We start from the raw sequence: 27,176 nt of genomic DNA, 5'->3' as shown, positions 1-27,176 counted from the left end.
GTAGGAATATTTGTAAGAATAAAATCAAGTTCTATGATATTTTTGGCGATGGTCCAAGTCACGCAATTTATTTCTATAAGCAAACATGTATTTAAATAATTTATCACTACCCAGCTAAAAAAAGTACATAGAAGTACATTGAGATCGATAAGACATCTTATTGAATTGAATGGCAAGTCTTAATCGCCATTTTCGCATTAAAACTAGATTAAATTCGATGGAGTCAATAGAAGTCGATTCAATTCTATATGAAAAACAATAATTAAAATAAATAGATGGAAAACAGCAATTAAAATCCATTGATTTCTCTATAGATTTTAATCGATTCCCATTGACCCAATCTAATTTAATCGAGTTTTATTGCAAAAATCGTGATTAAGACTTACCATTCAATTTGATAAGAGGTCTTATCGATTTCTATGGACTATTTTTAGCAGGGTAAGTTTTGAATTTTTAGTCAATGATGGACATTAAGGAACAATTTTCTCCGACGGTGACTTTCTTTATTTTGATGTTTCCTACCTCTGTGATTTTTTAAGGAATGCTCCAAGCAATTTATAAGCTTTGCCACAAGCTTTAAATATCAATTTTATTCATTTTAGCAAAAAATCATGGATATCTTCATTTTTAGCCAAAGATACAAGGTCTCTGCCATTCTAGGACCCATACATGAACTTTTGCACTATAAAAAGGTATCTTCATGAATTTTTTGGTGGTCGTAGTCCCGATCATACTCTAATTTTCACCAATATTAAGGTTTAAATAGCTTATAAGATAGGTATTATATATTGTAACGGTTGCCAGTGCAATTAACGCACGTTGAGCACATTACGCCGTCTCTCCGGGACAGAATCAACATTCTGTATAATACTTCTGTTGTTACAGCTACTAAAGGCACAGCATGTGAGAGAGTAAGAGAGACAGAGAGAGAATAAGCATCGAGAGAGATTTAAATTCAGCAACGTACAATGTTGCCACCTACTCGCACACTGCTGTCAAGAGTTGACAACGACACAACAGTGTGTCGCAGAGGGCATAGGTAAATCTGTGCTCGCGCTAGCGAGACATTCCGAGTCTGTCTTCGCTCCGCTCCGTTTCGCGAATAGACACTCTGCGATTGCGATTATTGTGTGCGAGGGTTGCGAGGTCAACAGAACCGAGGACAATCCGTCCGAGACCATCTTCGCGTGGGTTAGAACGGCCATGCCGGCCACGTACATCTGTAAGTACTAGTTCTTATCAACTCTCGCTTACTCGGGCGACTTTAAGCCTCCTCTCTCTCTCACCTCGACTACATGCTGGTAGCTGGCATGCGCCCGTCTGGCGCGCTTGTGTAAGCCAAGCACCAATAAACAGTTAGTCTAAGTTTTACAATAATCCGCGAGTGTTCATTGACTTTTCCTCCTTTTGAATCCAAGTCCTGAGTACTATTATCACCGCCGCGTGTTCATACGTCTTTACGTCCGTGCGCGGATAGATTATAGTCGGTAGAATCTAGTGCCTTCTGCACAGCCGACGGAAACGGTGAATAGTAGCATAATCAACAAACAACTTAAAATAATAATGACGGCCGAGCTACCGTCATAATATATATATATATATATATATATATATATATATATATATATATGACTTTAAGGGTATTTTTATTGAAAAGGTGAGAAAATTTTACAAAAAAAAAGTATTCTCATGTCTATAGTGAAAAACGCTTCTCTGAGGTTGAAACGGTCACGACTTATCTCGGTCCTGTAGCAATTAAATTTATGTCAGAATACAAAATCTATTGATTTTACTATCTGAAAAGTCGCGAACATTTACTAATCTCCGTCGTGATTCTGACAACAGATTAAATAGAAAGATTTTAAATTTTTATAATAATTCTCAATTATGATAGTTCAGGTCCGGGATACCAGGTAGTGGAGGTTTATCGCAATAAACAGATATTTGTTCTTTATAACAAAAATAAATATATTCAAATAAATAAATAATAGAATATTGCGTATATCTTGCATATATTCTAAGTATAACAAAAATTAAATGGATAAATCCGCTTTGATTTTTACAAACAAAAATAAAGAGATACGCGTTTAAGTTGCATAATCTGATTTGAATCGTATTGTTACAAGAAGAGATTTTATACAGATACGCTTAAATTTGCGTTATCTGATCGTATTCGAAATTTTACAAGTTTAAATTAGGTAACGAAATTTTTCTAAATTATTTTGACAAGAATTAAAATTTTTCTAAGTCTAGGACTGATACGCTTTATGATGCGATATCGTGCCTAACTCAAAATTTTTATAAGTGTAGAAATATTTGAAAATATTCTGCTCAAGGCATAAGTTGCTCCAGAGCAGGGACTAGGCGCTTTAGTTGCGCTGGCGCTTAAGTTGCGCTTCGGCTAGTGAGCTTTTATAAGCCTCGGAGCGAGCGGGGATCGTGCCGCACGAAAATACTATCACATTCACACCTATGTACAAAACCCATTCATACAAATAATTTATAATATGCGCGAGCTACGCCGCCGCCGTCGCTTCTCCTTCTCTTGCGCCGCTGCGCTCGCCGCTTCTATATATATATATATATATATATATATATATATATATATATATATATATGACTTTAAGGGTATTTTTATTGAAAAGGTGAGAAAATTTTACAAAAAAAAAGTATTCTCATGTCTATAGTGAAAAACGCTTCTCTGAGGTTGAAACGGTCACGACTTATCTCGGTCCTGTAGCAATTAAATTTATGTCAGAATACAAAATCTATTGATTTTACTATCTGAAAAGTCGCGAACATTTACTAATCTCCGTCGTGATTCTGACAACAGATTAAATAGAAAGATTTTAAATTTTTATAATAATTCTCAATTATGATAGTTCAGGTCCGGGATACCAGGTAGTGGAGGTTTATCGCAATAAACAGATATTTGTTCTTTATAACAAAAATAAATATATTCAAATAAATAAATAATAGAATATTGCGTATATCTTGCATATATTCTAAGTATAACAAAAATTAAATGGATAAATCCGCTTTGATTTTTACAAACAAAAATAAAGAGATACGCGTTTAAGTTGCATAATCTGATTTGAATCGTATTGTTACAAGAAGAGATTTTATACAGATACGCTTAAATTTGCGTTATCTGATCGTATTCGAAATTTTACAAGTTTAAATTAGGTAACGAAATTTTTCTAAATTATTTTGACAAGAATTAAAATTTTTCTAAGTCTAGGACTGATACGCTTTATGATGCGATATCGTGCCTAACTCAAAATTTTTATAAGTGTAGAAATATTTGAAAATATTCTGCTCAAGGCATAAGTTGCTCCAGAGCAGGGACTAGGCGCTTTAGTTGCGCTGGCGCTTAAGTTGCGCTTCGGCTAGTGAGCTTTTATAAGCCTCGGAGCGAGCGGGGATCGTGCCGCACGAAAATACTATCACATTCACACCTATGTACAAAACCCATTCATACAAATAATTTATAATATGCGCGAGCTACGCCGCCGCCGTCGCTTCTCCTTCTCTTGCGCCGCTGCGCTCGCCGCTTCTATATATATATATATATATATATATATATATATATATATATATATATATATATATATATATATATATATATATATATATGGTGTGTTGCGCGCTCTCTCTCTTCTTTCGGTGTTGCTGCTACCGCCGCTCGCTGGCTCGTGGCGCTGCTGGGCTCATCCTAATTGAAAATGGGGGAGCACGATACTCGCGCAAAATCTAAAAATGTATTCAATATATTTTAGTTTTTATTCTGTATAGTTTTTTGCGGAGCTTGTACGGGGCGTTACATAGTCCCCTAGTGAAAATTTCTCAGAAATTGACAAATTTTCACTATACTTCCGGAGAAAAAATGATTAAAAATATATTTATAAGTTTTAATAAAGAGATAGAAAGTGCTGCTTAAAACGCATGCACTCAGAGTTGTATATACCTCTTCTGTCGACCTTGGCACTTACTCTCCTCTTCAGCCTCGCCTTCTCCTTGCCAACTGACCTCCAAGCGTCCTCGAAGTCGAGCCGAACTTGCCGCTGCCAGACGCTGTTTCCGTATACGTATGTAGCGTACGGGTTCAGCTTTTGCGTCGGCTTACGCAGGAGGGCATCGAGGATTTCGCTTTTCCCCTTCGCCGAGGTTGTTGTGTCGGTGGTGTTGGCGGTGATAGCTGCCGTGTCAAATAAGACACGCAGCTTCTCCTCGACCTGGCGAACCCTCTTCTGCGCAGACCGCGGGCTTCTTGGCTTCGCGCATCGTCGGTGGTATTCCTCCAAGTCGACCTTGACTGCCTCGCTGTTGACGATGCGGTGCTTGGTTGGAGCTGCTAACGATGGTGGCGAAGGAGGAGGCGGAAGGCTCTCCTGTGAGAGTGTCGGTGCAGGTATTTCACTTGTGCGAGGTGGCGGCGGAGTTGTGGAGTCGCACTGCACGGCACGGCCGAACGGCATGCGTACACCGCGCGACTTCCACGTGTGCGCTAGACGCGCACGCTCCGCCGCCGACCTTGGCGTGATGACGCGATCTCTGGGGTAGCTCGTCTCCTGTCTTAACGGGACAGTCTGAACCAAAAGTTGCGCTTAAGTTGCTCTGAGCGCTTAAATGTCCGGCCCATGGCTGATTTTCCTAAGGCGCTTTAGTTGCGACCGTCGAAAAACTGACTGCGTCAGCCTAGCACGAGCCCTTTTATGGGGAAAGCTGGAGCAGCTCCGAAAGAGGAGAAATGATAATGTTGTCATATTTTTGAATTTTCCCGCTTCTCACGTATACCTAAAATCTTAGGTTCGCTGAGAAAGTGACGTGGCAACGCTATGCTTGTAGTAAGAGAGGGGGAACTCGTGGCTTTGCTGGCACGAGTTGTGTTGCCGCGGGAGAGTGGGGAAAGAGAAAAGGACGGACTATAGCTCCCCTCTGCATTCTTGAGACGGGACTAGCCGTGCTGGCTTGTTTACATGTATATATACAGCTCTGAGTGTTCAAAACTATAGTATGAAATAGAAACGCGACTCTTTTTGAGCGTGATTATTTTTTCTTTACAATATTTCGTGAGTGAGAATAACGAATTTTTCTATGGTGTAATCAAATAATATTCTATTTATTTAGGTTCTCTTTTATACTCTTTTAGATCATTTATGTGGAATCTTCCTTTTTCTTTTTGTTTATCGCGATCAAATAATAAATAAGTTGTATTGCCAATTTTTTTTATTATTTCGTATGGACCTTCGTAAATTGAAAAAAAATTCGCAATTTTTTTCTTGTCTAAATCTGAAATATTCATTTAGACTTCGTCTCCCTCTTCAAATTCAAGAAAAAAATGTTTTCTTTTGTAAATTATATTCTTCTGCACATTTTTGCGCTTTTGAAATTATACGTTCCCGAGCGAAATCAATTTTTTGTTCGAGCGGAGGTTCGACATCTGATTTAATTGGATATATCCAATTTTTCTACGCACGTTTAGGTTTGATTCCCATGTGTAATTCGATCGGAGTAAATCTTGTTGTTTCGTGATACGTTTCATTTATAATAGTTTGGATAATATTAATATATCTGACCTAACCGGTGTATTTCTCACTAGTAAATGTACGAAAAAATCTACCGAGCTCCTTATGAACCCGCTCGACGATGTTACTCTGTGCATGTCGGATAGATGAAAAAACTAAATCAATATTTTCTTCGCGTAATTTCTCGATTCAAGTATTTGCAGTGAACTGTGAACCGTGATCACATAAAATACGCTTCGGTTTTCCGTATGACAAAACATAATCATTAAAAATTGTCTTCATCGTTGTAGTACATGTTTGTCTACGAATCGGATATAGTACAACGAATTTTGAAAACGCGTCTATAGTTACAAGTATATATTTCATACCGCCGCGTCCGGTCGGTAACGAACCATAGAAATCAATGGATAATAAATCATGTGACGCTGCTGGTATTATCGACTCCATTGGCACTGTACATGGTCGTGTGGAAATTTTGTTACTCTGATATGAGTCACAAAATGAAATGAGCTTTTGAGCTTTATGTCTTAAATTTTTTATATAGAAATCTTCTTGTAACATACGAATGACTTTTTTCGCGCCTACATGGCCATAAGTCTTGTGTGTTTCAAGGATAAGTATTTTAATCATTTCTTTTGGAACCATTGTTTTGTATTGTTTCGATTGGTTCTTTTTATAAATTATATCATTTTCAATTAAATAAGTAGCATTATTGCTTTGATTCTTTTGATCTGAATTTTTTGTAAATAATTGATTTAAATATTCGTCATCGTGTTGTAACTTTGACAAATGTTTAAATTTAAACATTAAATCTTTCGTGAATTTATATCTTTTAAAAATTGCAATAATAATCTCGCCCGGTTTTTGTAGTTCTTCTGAATTAAAGTTAGGATGTCGACTTAACATATCGGCTACAACGATTTCTTTACCTGGAACGTGATCAATCACTAAATTATAGTCTTGTGTGCCCAAAATCCACCGACGGATTCGGTTGCCAACAAATTTGCATTTGAATAGGAATATTAGAGCTTTGTGATCCGTTTTTATGTAAACTTTTGCGACTCGTAGATAGGTACTTAATTTCTGCAAACTCCATACAACCGCGAGAAGTTCTTTCTCTATAGTAAAGTATGTTTTTTCTGCTGCTTTGAGTGTTCGACTGATACAAATAATAACCCGTTCATCACTGTTATCGCCAATTTGCGATAATGCACCGGCAATTGCAAAATCCGACGTGTCACAACGATGAATATAAGGTTTGGAAGGGTCGGGATATGCTAGGCAAACATTTTTTTCGAAGAGTTCTTTGACTCGCTCAAAAACTTTTTGATGACTGTCCCCCCACTCCCAGGATTTTTGTTTTTCTTTACGTAATAGCTCTAATAACGGTACTAACTCATGCGCATGACTTTTTGTGAATTTCGCGTAAAAATTTATTGTGACTAGAAATGCTTGTAACTGTTTTAGATTCTTAGGAATTGAATAGTTTTTTATCGCTTCAATTTTATTCTCTTAAGGTTTTATCCCCTTTGAAGATAAAGTAAATCCTAAGAACCGAGTTTCATTTTTGAAAAATTCTGATTTTTTGAAACTTAAAGTGAAATTCCATTTTATTAAACTTTGAAATAATTCTTCTAAATGCCCCAGGTGATCTTTTTCACTTTTTGAGATACATAAGAAATCGTCTACGAAATTTAATATGGAATCACCAAGATTTTTTGTTAGATGAAATAAACCGCGTAATAAAGCAGCGCTGCTTATCTTTGTACCGAAAGAAACTACTTCAAATTCATACAGTTTTCCTTTGAACATAAATGCAGTATATTTTTTACTCTCTTCACAAAGAGGAATTTGCCAGAAGCTTGATGTTAAATCAAGACTCGACATGACTTCTACCCCGAACATTGTTGTAAGAGTTCCTCGATATTTTGAGGTGATTCTAGATCATCCTCAAACATCTCGTTTACTTTACATGCGTCTAGGCATAAACGAATCGACCCGTCTTTTTTGAATACCGGTACTATCGGACTTATAAAATTGCTGCTTGAACCACGTATGATTTTCCAATCCAGCATTCTCCCAATTTCTTCCCTGAGTTTACTTTTCATATTAGTTTCTACAGGATATGGAGGGATAAAAAATGGTTCAGGATTTTTTACTTTGATTTTGTATTCGTATTATACTAATCTGCCTGGTTTCTTATAGAATACTTTTCGATATTTTTGTAATAAATTTCTGAGTTTATCAATCGTTTCTGGACTTTTCGTTATACAGAATTTTAGTTTATCGTCGATATCCTCATCGGATATATCGTAAGGATCGACTAATGAATTACGGTTATTATATGAACTCGTTAATTCATTTAGAAATTTTTGGCATCGGGCTTTGTTTAGCACTGACCGGAATGATGAGTGAAGATCAACATCAGTAGTTGTTTCTTCCTCGATAATTTCTATATAACGATGATCAATTTTCGATTCTAATAAATTCTGATTTTTATAAGATATTTTTTCAATTGTATTCTCTATACGAATTGTTACTTCATCGTATTTTTTATCTATAAGAAAACCGAGTTCTTTGATTGCATCGATTCCAATAATACAATCTCGTATTAATTTTAGAATAATCAAGAAAATCAAGTCTTTTGTATAAGTACCGATTTCTGTAGGGCACATCAATTGTTTATTTAACCGAGTCGATTTTAATCCCGTAGCACCTCTGATTATAGTACCTACGATAGGCAAACTCACAACGTTTTTAAATTTTTCTAAGTTGGAATTATAGAAGTTTTCAGAAATACACGTAACTTGACTACCGGTGTCAATTAGGGCTTTTACTGGAATATTGTTGATTTTAATTGTAATTTCCGGGCAGGGAAAAATTTCGTCGTTTTCAGTGTTATCTTCAGATTCATATAATAAATCATCTCGTAGATTATTGAAAATTGTGCAAATTGGAATCTATTTATTAGTTGTTTCTTGAATATTTGAAATTTTATTTATATTATTTTCCGAGGCACAAGAAACAACCGTTATTGGTTTTTTGGCAAACCCCAAGTGTCTATTAAGCAATCATTTAAAGAATCTTCTAATGAAAAGTTAATCATAGTAGATTTACAAGTTATTTTTTTGGATTTTGTACCCGTTTCTTTAGCAGGAGCCTTTGTCGTATTACTCGCTTTTGTCTCAATTGCATTCAGCGTTTGTGTCTGAGGAGGTTTATTTTGAAAATTTTTATTTTGAAAATTTGTTTGTTGATTCTGCGTTAGAATCATCAGGATTGGATTTTTTCTTAAATAAAGATTGCCTTTGACTGTGACTGTCGTCTTTAAATGCAAGTAATTCGAAAAATTTGTCTTGAGTAGTAATATTTTGTGATTTTACAGTAAAACGAATATCCCAGTCGAAATGGTTTGAGATCTTTCATACAATCTCGGCTTCCGAGAAATTTCGTTCTAAGTCTTGTGCGAATCCCCACACATACGTAGCATATTCGAGATGAGAGTATTTTGAGCCAGAATTATATCTGTTGTACTCTACTCTTCGTGACCATTTATCTTGAATATCCTCGTTCTCTCTCTTATAGTAATTAGACCTATCCTCGTTCCAGAATCGAGCTTCAAATTTTCTCTCGAAATCGGACATAGTATTTATGGTTTACTGTGCCATGTCGAACTACGAGGAAGCTGTATTTTCTAACGTTTGACTAATTATTATATTCATTTCGGCGCCGTCCACGTTTAAGACATCTATATATCTTTTAAGATCGCGCAAATACCGCATAGGTTTTTCTTTGCTATCGGCTTTGAAAGTGGACGGTTTGAACTTAGGGTATTTCGATGTGAGACTCAGAGTTGTGTTATTTCTATCTAAAGTAATTTGAGAAGTGTGTTATTATACGTTGTATGCTCAACCTCAAGTGATTTGATACGTGTTTCATTCGACTGAGTTGTTTTTAATAAATTTTGATTTGTATTCGTCAAAGTAGTTAATCTTGTGGTTATGTATTTTTTCAGATTCATTAATAAAACCGCGTCTTCTTCATGTTTTCTTATAGCCATATTCATTAGAGCTTCTACGTTTGCCGAAGGGCTTGTTTTCGATTGGGGGCCTCGAGAGGGAGTTCGGAAAATTTAAGAGCTACTTTACTGTCAATGGATTTTTCAACGTTTTCTTTAAATATTTCCAAGTCGTCGTTATCCGGCTTGTTTAATATGCTAGAGTCAATCTCATCGACTCTTGTTTTAAGCGTGTCATAGTCTATATTTAAATGGGTGTATTTCGAACCGTTCTGTTCGACTCGTTCGCGAATATTTTTGTGTTTTTTATTTAAATCATTGCCGATTTCCGACGTTTCTGTTTTCTCTAAGAGATATTTTAGAGCTTCGTGAACTTTTCATGCCCAGTTGGCGTTTAACGAGGGATCGTCGATAATAGATTGATTCGCGTCGTCTGTAGTGAGAACTGCGTTGAGCGTATCATTTAATTGTGATTTCAGGATTTCCGCTGAAGCGCTTCGAGTGACTGGACCGCTCTTTCTAAACGTGCTAGAAAATATGCTCTTGCCTGCGGCCGCCATTTTGTGTTCGTATGAATTATTTGTGACTGCGTAAAATGATTGCAAGTCTGTTTGTTTGTGTAGATTGCTTAATAATGCAAATCAAAATTGTTTGTATTGCATAAATTGCATTTGAGTTATTGCGTAAATTGCAATATATGTGTCATAGAAGAATTTGATTATTATTGTAATAAGTTCCACTTTGAGAACCCGGTATCCTGGCAGGATTGCCAATGAAACGGTCACGACTTATCTCGGTCCTGTAGTAATTAAATTTATGTAAGAATACAAAATCTATTGATTTTACTATCTGAAAAGTCGCGAACATTTACTAATCAGCGTCGTGATTCTGACAACAGATTAAATAGAGAGATTTTAAATTTTTATAATAATTCTCAATTATGATAGTTCAGGTCCGGGATACCAGGTAGTGAAGGTTTATCGCAATAAACAGATATTTGTTCTTTATAACAAAAATAAATATATTCAAATAAATAAATAATAGAATATTGCGTATATCTTGCATATATTCTAAGTATCACAACAATTAAATGGATAAATCCGCTTTGATTTTTACAAACAAAAATAAAGAGATACGCGTTTAAGTTGCGTAATCTGATTTGAATCGTATTGTTACAAGAAAAGATTTTATGCAGATACGCTTAAATTTGCGTTATCTGATCGTATTCGAAATTTTATAAGTTTAAATTAGGTAACGAAATTTTTCTAAATTATTTTGAAATGTAATTTTTCTAAGTCTAGGACTGATACGCTTTATGATGCGATATCGTGCCTAACTCGAAATTTTTATAAATGTAGAAATATTTGAAAATATTTGAAAGTCTTTTACCTGCTCAAACCATAAGTTGCTCGAGAGTAGGGACTAGGCGCTTTAGTTGCGCTGGCGTTTAAGTTGCGCTCCTGCTAGTGAGCTCATACTGGCTGTGCGGGCCTTTTTATAGGCCTCGGAGCGAGCGGGGATCGTGCCGCCGAAAATACTATCACATTCACACTTTCACACAGATATTTACACCTATGTACAAAACCCATTCATACAAATAATTTATAATATGCGCGCACTACGCCGCCGCCGTCGCTTCTCCTTCTCTTACGCCGCTGCGCTCGCCGCTTCTATATATATATATATGGTATGTTGCGCGCTCTCTCTCTTCTTTCGGTGTTGCTGCTACCGCCGCTCGCTGGCTCGTGGCACTGCTGAAGTTGTGCTGTCAGCTGTAGCGTGGGCTCATCCTAATTGAAAATGGGGGAGCGCGATACTCGCGTAAAATCTAAAAATGTATTCAATATATTTTAGTTTTTATTCTGTATAGTTTTTTGCGTAGCTTGTACGGGACGTTGCAAGGTGCTATGAATTAATTAATTTGTGCTGAAAACCCAAAAACTGCCAAAATTGACATCTTTGGGTCCTTATAATTTTGGTAAAAAATAATTTAAAAATCTGGAAAAATTTAGTTGCATTGAAAACTGTTTCTGAAACATATTTACCGTGGGTTGAAGAAGAAAAAAATTTTTGATCTTCGATTTGACCGAGAACCATCCATATATATATGTATATATATATGTGTATATGTATATTACCTGAATAACTGATTTTATTTGATCCCCAAGATAAATTGTGCGCATTTCAGTCACATGATCCCCAAGATAAATTGTGCGAATTTCAGTCACCTCCCACATAGATGTTTTTATAACTTGTTGCACTGTTAAGAAGGTTGTTCTATTCATTGATGACGCTTATTTGGCTGATGTCCAGTATATGGATACAATTATCAGTGAATTGTCATCATTGCAATTTTGCAGGTAAAATGGAATTGGTATGGCTATTGGTTCTATTGCATTTTCACTATGATATATGTACTCTATCACTTTAAAAGAAATATTGCTTTTAATAATTATTGCAATACACTATGTGGACTGCATTTTCTGTCTTTTCTTATCACACTATAGTTAGGTATTTTAAATTTGAAGAATTTGTCTAGACAAGTTTCTCGGAGTGTAAAAATGTCATAATTATTTATTACATCTCTGAAAGTTGCTATTTAGTTTTTATACTGCAACAGTTTCATTGCATCATTTTTAGTTCTTAACGCTCCATCTTTTAGTTGAAAACAAGCTTATGTTTTGAATAGTTTAGTAGATTGTTGAACTATAGTAGAGTTAAATATTTGTAGAGTTTTGATTTCAACGTATTCAAATTGATTGTTGCCTTCTTGCAGAACGTTAAATATATTATCGTAAAAGTATAGGTCATTATTCAGGTAGTGTAAGACATATTTTTGTGTAAGATTAATTTTTTTGTCAATCAGATATCCTTTATCATTGAGGATGATAAGAGAAGATCCCTGTAATGAGTGACCTGGAGTTTCAGTTAAAAGGTTATTGTTTGCAATTCTGTTATATTTGAGAGACAAGAACTTTAGATTGTATTTACCATTTGGAGAGATAAGTAGATTTTTATGATCTAGGTTTCAATTGACTTTTTGATCACTTCGATGTTCATTTAAAATGAGTTACTTATAGTAGGGTTAGTCGCAGTAGTTTGAAGCTTATACGTTGTACGAGTTGTGACATCTGAGAAAAATCTCCTTCTTGGACTGGTGCGGATTTGGCTTTCATTTGTAATTTCATTTGGAGTTGTTGATAAGATATGCTCTGGAAGTCAGAAATAATACTTTTTTTGTTGAGATCAAGCTGGTTGTAATTGTATTCAGCTTCTTGTATAGTGATGTTTCTTTTTGCTGCTACGGTTAATATTTCCTGTTTTTATTTTATGGCGTTTGCAGGTTTCATTGATTGGGAAATGTTATTCTAGACACTTGATGCAGAAAATTTGCTCTTTATCCATGTTGCTGTTTTTGGAGTCATGATTTACATTGCGACGGTACGTTGTCCGTCGCAAGGCCGCCTTTCCCGAAAACATAATAATTGCGAAACGCAGTTATTAATGCGCGTGTGTTTTGTGTTTTGGTGAGGATCGGAGAAGAAGAGAGCATCGAGAGGAGAGGACAGGAGTTTCCGAGGAACAGTGGAGCAACGAGGAGCAACAGTCAGTTCTAGGAAGGCCAGCGAGGTGACATGCGAGGAATGTGTGTCGCGGGCGAGTACTTGTAGCTCTGCTGCGACAGAGCCCCGGTATAATGTACGTAAGAGTGAGTGAGAGAGAGTATGGAGACGCGCGCGGTAACGGTGTAGCCATTCGGGCGAGAGAGAAGCGCGAGATCCGCGAGGGAAGGGGCGTGCTCGCAGAAACAGCGAGTTTTCAGACCCAGAGAGATCTGCGAGGCTCGTCGGCCGACGTCGCGGCCCGATGGGGGAGCGCGCTGATTGGCCGCGAGCGACGAGCGGGTCCGGGCGCGCGAGTCGCGGCGGGCAGCCCGGAGTGAGCCTTGGGCCGACCGCAAGAGAGGACGTGCGTTCGTGTGTGCGACTTGTGGGGATTAGCGAGTGTCGTGTGCGGGGTGAGTGAGAGAGAGAGAGAGTGAGAGAGAGAGAGAGAGAGAGAGAGAGAGAGAGAGAGAGAGAGAGAGGAATTGTGAGAAGAGGTCCACGAGAGCAGGCTCATCATCACCAGGTCCAGAGGAAGAGGACGTGGGTGCTGGCGACCAGCACGAGAGGACGTAAGGAGGAGAGCGGATGCTGAGACGAGGTCGTGAGGAAGAAGACGGAACTGGGAGTCAGAACTGGAGGACGCGGAAGGAGGCGAGGAGAGCAGAGGCCGTGTCGAGGTGGCGAAGAGGAAGGTATCTGTGGAGCCGAGTGTGAGTGTGTGGGAGAGAGAGAGAGAGAGAGAGAGAGAGAGAGAGAGAGAGAGACGCGAGTGTATAGAGAGTGTGTGTGGTGTGAGGGACGCGACAAAAGTTCGCGAGAGAAAACGCGAGCTGAAACTCGCGAAAACAGTGGAAAGCGAGAGAAACGCGGGAGAAACTCAGAACCGTTTCTCAGAAGTCGGGACCGTTTTGTGTTGCTAGCGTGCTCGCGTGGAGAGAGAGAGAGAGAGAGAGAGAGAGAGAGAGCGGGCGAGCGAACAGCGCGTGGCATCGGGGCCGAGCCGAGCGCGAGCGTGGCTCGCTGCTTTACCGACTTCGTCGGGACGGTCGAGCCGAGCAAGCGAGAGAGTATCGAGTGTGTGTAAGAGAGAGAGAGATAGAGAGAGAGAGAGAGAGTGATGGAGAGTCGGGAGAGGCGCATTATCACGCGGAGAGTGGATTTTGTAAGTTGGAGAGTGAGTGAATAAAAAGGGAGAGTTTAAGCGAATTCGAGTGTAGTTATTCACCCTGAATAACCCGATTTAGGGCGATTTGACGGAACCTCCTCCGAGATCGCAAGGAGATTCGGAAACGTTTTAAAAATAATAGTGTCGTGGAGCTAGTGGGAATAATAGTTTCGCGGGTTTTGCCACGTCACAACATCTTCACAGTCGATAAATACAGGCTTTGATCTGCAAAAGGATTTCGTACGGTCATATCTAAAGCAGCATGTGTATAGTTTCACTGTTAGAATTTAGCATTCGACTGCATATTTAATCCTGTATAGGTATGCATATTGAAGAATTACTTGTCCTTTGTAGATGATCATTACTGTCATTTTGCGTGTTAAGACTGTCTCAGACTCGTATAAAGTGCGTCTGTTAAACCTTTTGACACTATGTTCGATGACTCCTTTTCTATAGATGTAAAAGTTAGGTATGATCGGTGTAAGATCTTTCTTATTCCAGTTCCTTGATCGTTGAAATTTTGTTTGCTACATTTCTGTTATGTGTTACGAATAGTTTGAAAAGTGGGAATTATTGTTCTGTCAATCACATTTGGTTTTAATACTCTTGGTTTGGTATTTGTTGATTTTTCTTTAGTGTTCAAGTTTCACTTATTTGACACTATGAATTTGTAGGGCGGATGAACATCATTTGTATATAAAGTGACAGATGGAAGACTGTTTGAAATCTGGGCTTGGTCTTGTGAGCCAGAAAATTGATTACTGTTTGTCTGCGAGTACTAAATTATGTGCAGTTTCTTTGTGTTGTCAAATTTTTTGAATATTATTGTTGGATGAGTTTTATTCATTGGATTATGATCTGCTTTAAGTTTTATTTTAACTTTGTTTTGAAGAGTAGTCCATAAGGCTATCCTTTTTCCTTAGTTAGCTGATCTTTTAGGTTTTTTTTTTTTTTTGCTGACTTTTTGTTAAGTATCTTTAGTGTGTTCAATTATCTGAAGCTTTTTATATCATTATATTTATACCATACAACTGGCAATCGACGTAACAGAAGAAGACGGAAAGAGCTGTAACTGGCCGAGACGACTCATACTCCACCAATCAGCAGCGATGAAGAAGGAAGTAAGTTATGGGGCGGTTCGAGAAGGAAAGCAACGCGACAAGCACATTGAGACTAACTTGATGTATATCTATCGTCACGCGTATATCGTCACGCTCGTCGATCATAATAAGTCATTCGTACTATGTTGTAAGACGTGTGTGAGTCGTGAATTACATAAGTGCTCGATTTGGATATTTCGCGAAGAAAACGTTAATGAGCGTGATTCGATGCACTATAATTTGAATAAGTTGAGTAAATACTTGGTGACACAGAGGTCACGATGGTTATTGCCACGTGGCAACTTGAAGCGTAGGTCATCTTGGCACGATGTGACTTTTTGCGTATGGGCGTGCTCAGTTAAGCAAAAAAGAAAGAAAGAAATTTGAAAAAAATTTTAAATTTTAAATACCAAAAATTTTGAAAATTCAGTCTATGTCAACAATGGATGTGTAGGTTCCACTTTTCTTAAATAAAGTTCTATATGCAACACGAGACTAAAGTCGATCATTCACACCCGCGGGAATAGTATACGATTATAGTCACTTGTTGCAGAATGTACTATTCATTATCAAATAGAAGAGTACAAAAGTAACATAGAATTATGTATGGAGTAAAAACAATTCCGATATTAAAGCAATATTGTTACGAGTGAAGAGTGCAACGAAAAGTGACAGACCCCGGGTTTTAATCGAGATTCTCTGGCTTGCAAGGCAGATGTTCTGTCGTTGCGCCACGGCCGCCACCGCATTGCACTCTTCTACTCGCTCTCTTATAGTAATTAGATACCTGTGACGTGTATCGATACGTGACAATATATAATGTTAAAGGAAGCTACGTGCCGAAGAATTGGCAGCGTTTTTTTATTATAGTTGTAACATCTGATACAAATTTTATACAGATCTTTTTTTAGGTTTCGATTTCTTTTATTTAACTCAGAGTTGCAGAAATAGTAGAAATTAGACCATTCACAATAAATAAATTAAAATTTAATCGTTAATCAATTTTTTTCTAATCGACGATTAAAATTTAATCTAGTATTAAATTTTAATCAATTACTTATTCTGATAAGGAATTGAGTTGGTATTTAGCTCTCACGCAAGAAATAAATGTACTCACAGATTTTTAGTTAAAGTTATTCAGACGGAAATCGTTTATTTATCCAAACCTAGCTTAAATATTTGATTCAATCACGGAAATTTTCGGCGAAGTCGCGAAAACCATCAGTGTTGTCTGGAAATTTTACGATGTTCGCCTATCTATATGTCATCCTGACTAAATCTGTTCCATTTGTTTGAACTCGCGTGTCGAAGCGTAACGAAATAAATATACGCTCGTATCAAGATTCAATCACAGTGACGCGATTCAACAATTCTATATCGCACGGCGACGATTCGGATCAAAAGCGCGACTAAACTTCGCTATGGTCGCTAAACACTTGAGATGTTTTATCCGATCAAAAATTATTTTTGGCCAATAAATTGTTAAAATCGCTCTACCATAATCTCGTACGACGAAGCGTGCTTCTACTCGACGGTTAACTAGCACAAAATTCTTAGAAATTGCTCTGCGATGAATAATACAATTACATAAGCCTAATTCGTTCGAATCTCTAAAGAAAATATTCTAAAATAATTTTACGTTTAAAAAAAAAAGAGAAAACTCGTTAAATTATGAACGAGTATTTGATACAATTTTTCTTGTCTCATGCCTCGAGTATGCTGCGCTGCATTTCACAAATACTAGCGCGACAATAAATTCTACTACATCTGAAAAACTCAAAATATCAGTCAAATCATCTCAATCATCAACTTAAACTCAAATCATGCGAGTCTATGGAACTCCCTTTCGCAGGATGTGCGGACTTTGCCTTCACTGGCCGGATTTAAGCGAGCTTTGCGTAAACATCTGATGCGCAATGATCTGTGATGTCATAATTTATGTACCTGCGATCTTATTTATTGTCGACTGTAATTTTAATCGTAATGACGTGATGGAATAAGTGTAGTAAAACGTAATATTAATATTATAATAAGAAATAATAAGCAATTAATGTACGAACTGTGATATGACTGATGTGTCAATGAGCTATTCAAATGCTAATCGAATAGTACAAACTGTAATACTGTGTATGATATCATGTATATTTTGTTTTTTCAATCACGAGAATAAAACTTATTTCGTATTTCTAATTCTAATTTCTAATTTCTAATCACAAATGTTCATTTAACCTAAATTTACAAAAAATACGAATAAACGTGCTCGACGCAAGCACTCGCACACGCGGTAGACCACAAGTGATCTTAATATGGCAACTTCTTCTTCTTCTTCCTTACAGGAGCTGGCCCATAAGCCCCGTTTCCGTCTTCCTGGATGATAATTGGCTCTCCCCAACATGTAGCGCCCTCTTTTTGCACGCACGTGATGGGAATCCGGCTACAGATCTCACGCGCGTACATTAGGTCGCACGTGAGAAATAGCAAGATAGGCGAGCCTTCCCTTCCTAGTGATACCTCTCTTTTGCTTGCGCTAATGGCTGGGCCATGCGCACGCGGTGGATGTAATCTTCTCTCTCTCTCTCTCTCTCTCTCTCTCTCTCTCTCTCTCTCTCTCTCTCTCTCTCTCTCTCTCTCTCTCTCTCTCTCTTGTCTGGTGTTGCGGCGATTTTAATCTAGCGCGCGGCGTCGCTGCTCCTCTCACTTGGACTTGTGCGGTGGGGCAACGCTCTTGCTCTCACGTATAGCACTGCTGGATGTTACTCTCGTACGCGTGCCGCGGTGCGGCGCTCTCTCTCTCTCTCTCTCTCTCTCTCTCTCTCTCTCTCTCTCTCTCTCTCTCTCTCTCTAGTGCATAGCGTCGCTGCTTCTCTTACTCGCACTCGTGTGTGCTCTGCTGACGACGTCGTCTACTTTGCGATAGTGCGTATCAGCGTGCTCGCTTGTACTCAAGAAAAAGAATAAAGAACGTTCCTTGTTAATCGATGTAATTTGTAACACGATATTCGCGTCACAAGCTTATATTTCTTATATCATTGCCAAGAAGGTTAGAAAGGGAAAAACAAGGCAAAACCGCCAAGTAAAACTGTTGCTAGAGGAAGGCCACTAATTCGTAGATACGAAACGCTCTTTGGATCGATGCAGAGGAACGTAGGTGTCGGGGCTGAGTCGCTGAACGATGCAAAATAAAGAAGACGAGTTTAATTCTGAACCCTTAATCACCGCAGTGGATAGTAAATATATGGAAATGTCAAACTTCAAAGGAGAAGCCAACTAACACTAGGCTACGTAATGGGACCCCACAAAAGTATTGTTTAACGATAGTGCCTTCAGGGATCTAGTGATCAAGGGCCACTTGTGCAAAGCTTGCTACGCCACAGTATAAAAAAAGACAAACGTAGTGCTGCCTGCAGAGAGTAGGAGATAAATAAAATATACTAAACGCCTAATAAAGACCCGTTAAAACCTACTACATGAAATAACACAAGATCTTCAGAGCAGGGCTAAGTTGACGCTCGCCGGTTGCCGCAGTGCGACTTAACTTCGATTGCTAAGGGCTAAGCGAGAAGGATGTGAGATAAACTGGGTCTTGATACTCCAAGACTGCTGGTAAGTACAGGGGCTTGGGCGGTTTAGCCTACCTGCTCTGGCTGCCCTATCAACCGGCGAAAATCGTGATAGCTATGGCGGTGCCGGGTGGCGCCCGGACAGGGTACTGCTATATACAAAAGGGGGGTCTCACTACCCTCCCCTATACGCTTTTTGAGGACGATTTACGCTGTAGCACAAGGCCAGAACACATGCCTGCGAGGCTAGAATTTGGAGAGAAAAACGAGTGGAAAGTAGGTGGGAGGAGAAGAGAAACAAAAATTAATAGAAGAATCAAGATAAGACGTTCAACTACAAGATAAAACTTGGTGTCTTCCGATACCCCAATAAGTGTCAATGAAACTGAGTCCTTCACCCAGAAAATAGACGACAATATTAATCTGGAAAACACTAGCACTGGCGTCATGAATGTGGCTAATTCAAGCGCAAGGAAAGACTCAAAGCCCGGGATAAAATCCGAATGGCAGAGGGGAACAGTAAGAAGACTTGGTAGAAGATACGAGAAAAGCTGGACTTAGTTGCTAGGTTGCTAACAAGAGTAAGGAGATCCTTAGTCTGAGACAAGAGTATCAGCTAAGACAAATAGAAACTTCACTGAGGATGCAGCTTATCGATAAGAAGGACACAAACGATGCAGACAGTAGGAACGTCGATCTCGGCAAAACCACCGATAAGAATGTCGTTAGTTAAATTAAGAATGAAGCCAAACAAACTGAAATAAATGTGTCTAAGTCAACTGGAGGGGCAGCCAGAGAGTAACAAGAAAAGAACAAAGAAAAGGCAAGAAAAAATTACTAAAAAACTTAAAACGGCTAGAAAATAGTATGGGCCCGCGAACAAAAAATGAAGTACGCTGAGGAATCTTATAAACACAATCCGCAGAAACAAACAGTGACTTAAAAAGTTATAGGACGTACTCAAATGTACTCTCTCTCTCTCTCTCTCTCTCTCTCTCTCTCTCTCTCTCTCTCAAATAAAAAAAAGCTGTTTTGGAAACTCATGGTTATTGCAGTGTTAGCGATCTGTGTATGAAGCATAAATATTGAAGATGAAGTTAAACATAATAGGCAAAAAATGTCAATATCTGGGAATAATTTTTATAGTTGATAGTGCTTAGTATAAGAAACTTAAAAACTGTATAATATTAAATTGTTGTTATATTTATTATTGATGAAAGGTTTATTGTTGGAATGATTAAGTTAACAATAGTAGTAATTAAGTAAGTTTTTACGTTACTTTTCAAATACCAGACATTCGTTCAGATTATTAACTGTATATATTTGCACTGCTTTGAAGTTCTTACATGCACTGCAAGTTCTTTTTTGTTTTTAAATAAATAAAAAATGATGTATTTAAATATTAACATATTTTTGTACTACTTACGGCTGCTACGTTTTGTTGTTGCAAAGCAAGATGTTGTTTCGCCAATTCGGATTGAGTTGGCAGCGAGGTGTATGCATTACTATTTCCATCAAATGTTGGAGGTGGAAGCATAACCGGCACAAGCGGTGGTTGAAGATTCATTGCTGCAAGTGCAGGTACATTAAGTCCTAATGGTAGCCCCATCATACTCATCATTAAACTTGGATACTGATGAAGTTGTTGTTGCAATTGCGATGCAGCCATTGCATTAAAAGCTGCTTGCATGTCAGACATATGTTGAACCAATGTTAATTGTGCCTGTTGTTGTTGAATAAGATTTTGCGGGGTGTTGCTTTGTGATGTTGGGGCAGCCGAATCTGTACTTGATACAGGTGTATTGCTTAATGCAGGGGTAGTTGCCGGAGTAGTGGAAGTGGCTTCTGGTGTTTTACTTACACCATCCTTTTGTTCTAAAACATCATCTTTTTCCTTGATTTCGTAAATGCTATTATTCTCTTGATGTTGAAATGATGTAGGAGTAGTGGTGACTGGAGCAGTATTAGTGGAAGAAGATGTTGCCGCGGTTACGATTACGATTTTCTTTTCATATTCACTTTTAAAATGTTGCGCATATTTTTCTAAAAATTCTCGAGGTACTAAATCTCTGTGAACTTCTTCACAATGAGCTTTAAGAACCCAAACGCTACTAAATTCCTTATTGCAATGTTGACACGTACTTCTTTTTATTTCTGGAATTATTTCTTCTTCTCCTTGTTCTTCAATATCTTGTTCTTTATCTTGATAATTATGTGTTACAAATGAATGTTTTAATTCTTCTTGACTGTGATGACCTTGATGTATGTGATAAGAAACAACAGCTTCTTCTTCTTCTTTTCTTTGCCTTCTTTGGTGATTCTCATTAAACTGCATTACTAAGTCAAATCCAAAACTTTCAAGTAAATGTTTGTACATTTGCGATGTTTTGTGTTTTGGTTGGTATAATATATCTTGCGTAGAACTATGAGATTGGATATTTGATGCCATACTCTGCTTATCGTGTGATCCACTCGATGACACAGATGGAGGTGGAGTTTTGGAAGGAGAAATCGTTAGTTGTTGTGACGTTGCTAATTGTTGAAATAAAGCAAGTGGATTGCTAAAAATGCAATACAATTGTTGATGATTAGATAATTGATCTTGGTTTATAAATAATGCATTACATTTCGTGCATGCCAACATGTGACTACTGTTCTCTAAATTGTTACTTGTTGAACTGTTTGGACTTAAAGTGGGCTGTTCAATCAAAGGTCTTGCTAAGTCTAACTGTCCAGAAATTGCCAAATCATGAATTTTACTTGCTCTAGTTTGATGAAGTACACTTCTTTTATGAATATCTAACGTGCTTCCTTGAGAATAAGCAACTTTGCATATATTGCACTTATACGGTTTTTTATCTGGATCGTGAATAATTTCATTAATATCTGTAGGACTTAACAATGGTGCTGTAGTTACAAGCGTATTATTGTTACCTTGTTCTTGCATTGCTCTTTTAAGCTTGTGTAGATGACTTACGCTGTTATAATGAACAAGCAGTATATTTTTTTGGGTAAAACTTTCCTTGCAAACATCGCATTTATACGGTCTATTTGGATCTAAATATTTTTCCATTGGATATGGCATTTTCTCTCCTTTTCGGTGTAACAGTGTTTTATTATGTCCAGTAAGATAGCATTGTTTCGTGAAAGCAACTTTACAACGATGGCATTTAAATTTTCGACCTGGATCATTATATGAATCTTCAGCAACAGATTGACTGTTAAGATAATCTTCTAATAATCGTTGTTCTTTGTGAACAGGAGACATATCAGTAATTTCATTTTCATCATCATCGGGTTTTATTTCTTCACTCATTGCTTGTTCACTATTAAAAATACCTTGCCTTCTAAAAGCTTCTTCGGTTAACGCTTGTAAGAGTGGATGAGAATTAATGAGATTTTGCTTATATTGCATTAATTCATCTTCTTGCAGCTCAGCATGAGAAGTTTCCAAATGTCTATGAAGAGCTTGCACTGATCTAAAAGAACGACAACATATAGCGCATTTAGTTGCATCTCTTATAGCGTGGTACTGAGAATGTTGTTGAAGCCTATCTAAAGTTTTAAATGCTAAACTGCATTGGCCACATCTATATTTATATACATGTTTTTCACTCACTGCTAAATTTGGTATCGACGGAGTATGTGATTCTCTATAATGCTGTTGCAACTCTTCCATAGAACGACATACTCTTGTACAATTATTACATGTAGAGTGTTCTTCACCTTCATCATTAATAATTTGGTTAACATTTTCCATATCTTGATTTTTTTTTAATGCAATATTAGGGGACGCTGGACAAGGAATTGTTGCATTAGTACCACGTGGGTTATTATTTAGCCAGTGACTTTGATCGACAAGATGAAGCAGTCTCTGTAAACCATCAGAATTTACAGAATGAATCTGCATTACATGTTTTTCTAAAGCTAATCGATTTTTAAAACAGTCTTGGCACAAGGGGCAAAGAAAATCTAAATTATTACTTCCTTTTAAACCATCAATATTGTCGTCATTATCATGACTATGTGCGATTTGAAGATGATTTTGCAAATCTTCATTTGATGAGGATTGAAATGAACAGTAAGAACATGTATTATCTTCAGTCTCATTATCTTGTTCTTGCTCGTGTTCGTTTTCTTGTAAGTGTTCTATTTCTTGCTTTATTTCAGTACCACAATCAGTTTCATCTTCTTGACATTCTGTAAAATATATATTTTTAATAAAAATGATAGAAAATATTCAATTATGATTTTCATGTTTGCTTGCTAAGTATTTCAACATTGACATTGATTTTCATGATTATTAATAACATAATATTTTAAGTTGCAAAATCACAAAGCAAAGTACCATTGCGCTTGTTTAGGACCTACGACGTCATAAGTTCACGCAAGTACTTTCAGTGGTGTTCGCAGAGCGACATCAAAACGGTAAAAAGAAAAACAGTGTCGATGAGTGCAAAAGAGAGATATAACAAACAGCAAAATCCAACAGACGCGCTGCATCGCAGATTGCGCCACCTTTCATTGATTTCACGAACTTGCCTGCGATGAGACAATAGCTAACTAACTATAACGTGCTTGCGAGAACTATGACGCTACGAAATGTAATAGTGTACTAAATTTGGTATGTAAATGCTTATACATTAGTGTATGACGAGAGAGAGATAGAGAGAGAGAGAGAGAGAGAGAGAGAGAGAGAGAGAGAGAGAGAGAGACTAATTCTATTTAAATTTAAATACAATTTACAAGTATAATTATTTTCTCCTGGAATTTGTACGAATACAAACTAAGCCGGGTGGTAATCATCTGACGTTTTGGCATGATTATCAGCTAATTATTAGGGGATTATCTGGTAATAATCAGGTGAGCTTTCTCAGTAGATTAAGGGTCTGCCACTTTAATGCCAATTTTTTTCGGGACACATTGTGATGGCCAGGTTAAGTGAAAGCAAAAATTTTGAGATGAAACTGAGATTTTGAAATGAAAAATTTATAAAACAAAAACTTTAAATTGAAATACTGCGAATGGGATATTTGTAGTTGAAATTTTGCGAAAGGGATATTTGGGGTTATAATATTACGAAAGGGATATTTTAAGTAACTTTAAAATTAAGTTTTTTAAAATTATCCCAATTGTAATATTTTAGGACTAAAAATTGTGCCTCTTGTTCCGGTCTAATTCGTAATTTTCCCTTTTCCCTTTCGAATCTTTATTCTTCATAATATTTATCCTTCTTTTTCACTCATCTTTACTATAACGTATTAGCTCTAACTGAAGTCTGACTGGATGAACTGAATAAGGACGAAGTGGCAAATAAAAGTTTTTAGGCAACAAAATAACTTTATTTAAATATTCGTACAATCCTGTGCACAAGAGGTCATTCTATTTACGCACAAATTAAAAAAAAAATAAAAATCGTTACTTTGGGTTACCAGAGAATCGGAAAACAACAGAACGCCAAAGTGAGTTTCTCTTTATTACAATAGAGGAAGGATTGTTAATACTACGTTTTCAGAGCTGTCCGAGTAGAAATAATCTTATGTAAATAATTGTTAACAAGACTTCCATGGTAAAAATAACTTATTAAATCCCATTCGAAAAGTAATAGATTTCAATCGTGCTTCTTTATCAGGTAATATTAAATTAATTTACTTAGTCTTGATCAGATTGAATTAGTTGCATTCTTAAATAAAACGACGACACGGCAAGTGTGCCTTATTTTTGATGATCACTCAGCTAATTTAACCTTAGCTTAAAAACTTTGATGATCGACATCTTTCAACTGATTTCACTACATTCACTACATTTACTAATTTTATTTATACTTTTGTAAGCTGGGAAAAATTATTTCAATTATTTTATAACTTACAGAAGAAATTGGAATTATAATAAAAAATTACAGATATATAAAGATATAAACGAAACTTATAATTGCCAACATTTCAGCTTTTAAATTCTTTATAGTTAGTAATATCAATTTCAATTAAATGCAAAAATTGTAAAGAATATCCGTTTGTAGATAAAATAACATCGTTTTTTTAAATAACATTATGTTATTAACTTTTATTGAAAAAATTGGATAGTAACAATAATCTCTATACTTATCGTATAATTTCTTTGCATTAACTGGATTATGGAAAATACAAATGTAAGGAAGCACATTACGCATTGCTATTGGAAAGATTTAAATAGCTTCTTCTAAATATTTATCTTGTTTATCGTCTGTATTTAATTATTTTCTAGGCTAATGCTGCTTTGAAAATGTTATCTATACCACGTTCTCTGTAGTACGTTTGCAACACCCCGTATAAGCTCCACAGTGTACGCATGAGATACTCAAAAAAGTTATTCGAATATAATTTTAGAAAATACTCGGGTGTTTTTCGCTCCCCCACTCTTCACGCCGACGCTTCGGCCCATAGCTGAGCAAGACGTTTGCAATGAGCCACGTTCTTTTATTATACGCCATAAAGTGCAATTTTTTAAAACTAATTTTACTCGAACACTAAATCTTGAATCTTTTTAAAAAAACAGGATTACCCTGTTAAAAATAATGACATCATTTAATAATGTCATTTAACGTCATTTAATGATGTTATAAAATGACGTCATTATTTTCAACGGGGTATTAACGGTTATAAGAACGAACACCACTTTAATTTCAAGTCATTTTATGGGGCAGATACGGATAAAAATATCAAAAACTAAAAAAAGTCGTTTTTCTACGTGACGTGATAACTGAAGTAGAAAGGCAATAATCAAGTTCAAATTTTGGATTAAGTTAGCATTATATAGCATCTTAATCTTTTTTTTTTTGACGGATTATAAAGCCATTTAGTTTCAAAGACATTCAAATTGAGTTCGAAATTTTTTTCTCACTCTATAAAGATTTCAGTTACACTCTGTATAACTGAAAACTGCATCGCTTAGATCTCAGCTTCTACTGGCTCAGCTACTACTTTAATGGACTTTTATCTACCTGGGCTCATTTTTTCAGTTTTTTTTTTACTAATTCGTGAAAAATTAGATTCTTAGTTGCGCATGTGCGTTTTTTTCACAGCGATTTTTCGATTACTAGCGATTAATCATTAGAACTCGGTAACTAAATGTTAAACATTTCTTTAAAAAATCATGATTAATAGAGTTTATTAGAACTATAGACTACTTTAATTTGAAGTCATTTCATGGAACAGATCTGGAGAATAACAAGAAGCAAGAATTTTAACTCCAACGTGCAGACCCAGATGGTAATAAAAATTGTAGATTTTAGTGGAATTCCTGTATGCTGCTGTACCTTTTAGTACGTTTTCATACAATTACGTATGTTAGTTTCAAAATTTGAACTCAACGTACGTAAACGTACCTCATTGTACAAAAACGTTCAATAGTGCACCGAATCCTTCAGTAACATACAAAAACTTACATGAAAAAAATTATAGAAGATGAGTGAATTTTAGTACATTTACGAACATTAAGGTATGTTTACCTACATAATTGTACTTTGATGTAATACATTTTTGTTCTTATAACAAATTTTTCCTGTAACATTAAAATGTATAAAGCCGTAATTTTCTGTATAAACGAGTACGATTTTACACAATCGCGTAGAAGTTGGTATGTTACTGTACGTTTTCGTACTTTAAATTACGTTTATGTAATCTCATAAAACATAGCAAGAAATGTTCGCATTTTAACGTATGTAAACGTATGGAAACATACTGTAGAAATGTTCTTCAGTGAAGCACAATCTGTCAAAACTTAATTCGATAGGCCAGTAAGGCGAAATAATAACACTTGGTGTGGAAAGAAGTATATGTATATTCTGGTAGATATAATGAGCGATCTGTGTCTATCGAGCGTTCGAGAGGGACTGGCTCCGGGAGACTTCGCTTGTCCTCGGTCTGCTGGGAGTAGTTTTGGAGAAGGAAAGTTTTGATTAAGAAAATATCAGAGGCAAATGCATTTTAATTAGTAGAACTGTTTAGAAGAAGGAGTTTTGGGCCTGTAGGAGTGTAGTGCGTCTTCGCCGCGTCGGCTATCGGCCGTCATAAAAAAGGGACTCTGGTTGAGGCTCGGGAGAAATATGCAGAATTTATGATGGTGGATTCGAGAAGCGTCGTTAATGTTTGTGTGAGATAGGATTTCAGTCTGCTCTCGAAGAATTCGATTTACATATTGTCTGCTTATTTTAACTTAT

At 36.7% G+C, this 27,176-nt stretch overlaps 1 protein-coding gene across 5 annotated transcripts in view; it reads right to left on the bottom strand.

Annotated features, from left to right (window-relative positions):
- Positions 1–27,176, bottom strand: part of LOC100116002 (zinc finger homeobox protein 4) — a 247,663-nt gene that overhangs the window by 140,461 nt on the left and 80,026 nt on the right. For all 5 annotated transcript variants that reach the window (XM_031925969.1, XM_031925968.1, XM_031925967.1 and 2 more), the window contains one exon: positions 20,406–23,179. In XM_031925969.1, the coding sequence (XP_031781829.1) occupies positions 20,406–23,179 (2,774 nt within the window). The remainder of the gene's footprint in view (positions 1–20,405; positions 23,180–27,176) is intronic.

The sequence above is a fragment of the Nasonia vitripennis genome, assembly GCF_009193385.2.
Source record: "Nasonia vitripennis strain AsymCx chromosome 3 unlocalized genomic scaffold, Nvit_psr_1.1 chr3_random0006, whole genome shotgun sequence".
Taxonomy (NCBI): Eukaryota; Metazoa; Arthropoda; class Insecta; order Hymenoptera; family Pteromalidae; genus Nasonia; species Nasonia vitripennis.
Note: the sequence above shows the minus strand (reverse complement) of the source record. Positions and strands in the feature narration are given on the sequence as shown.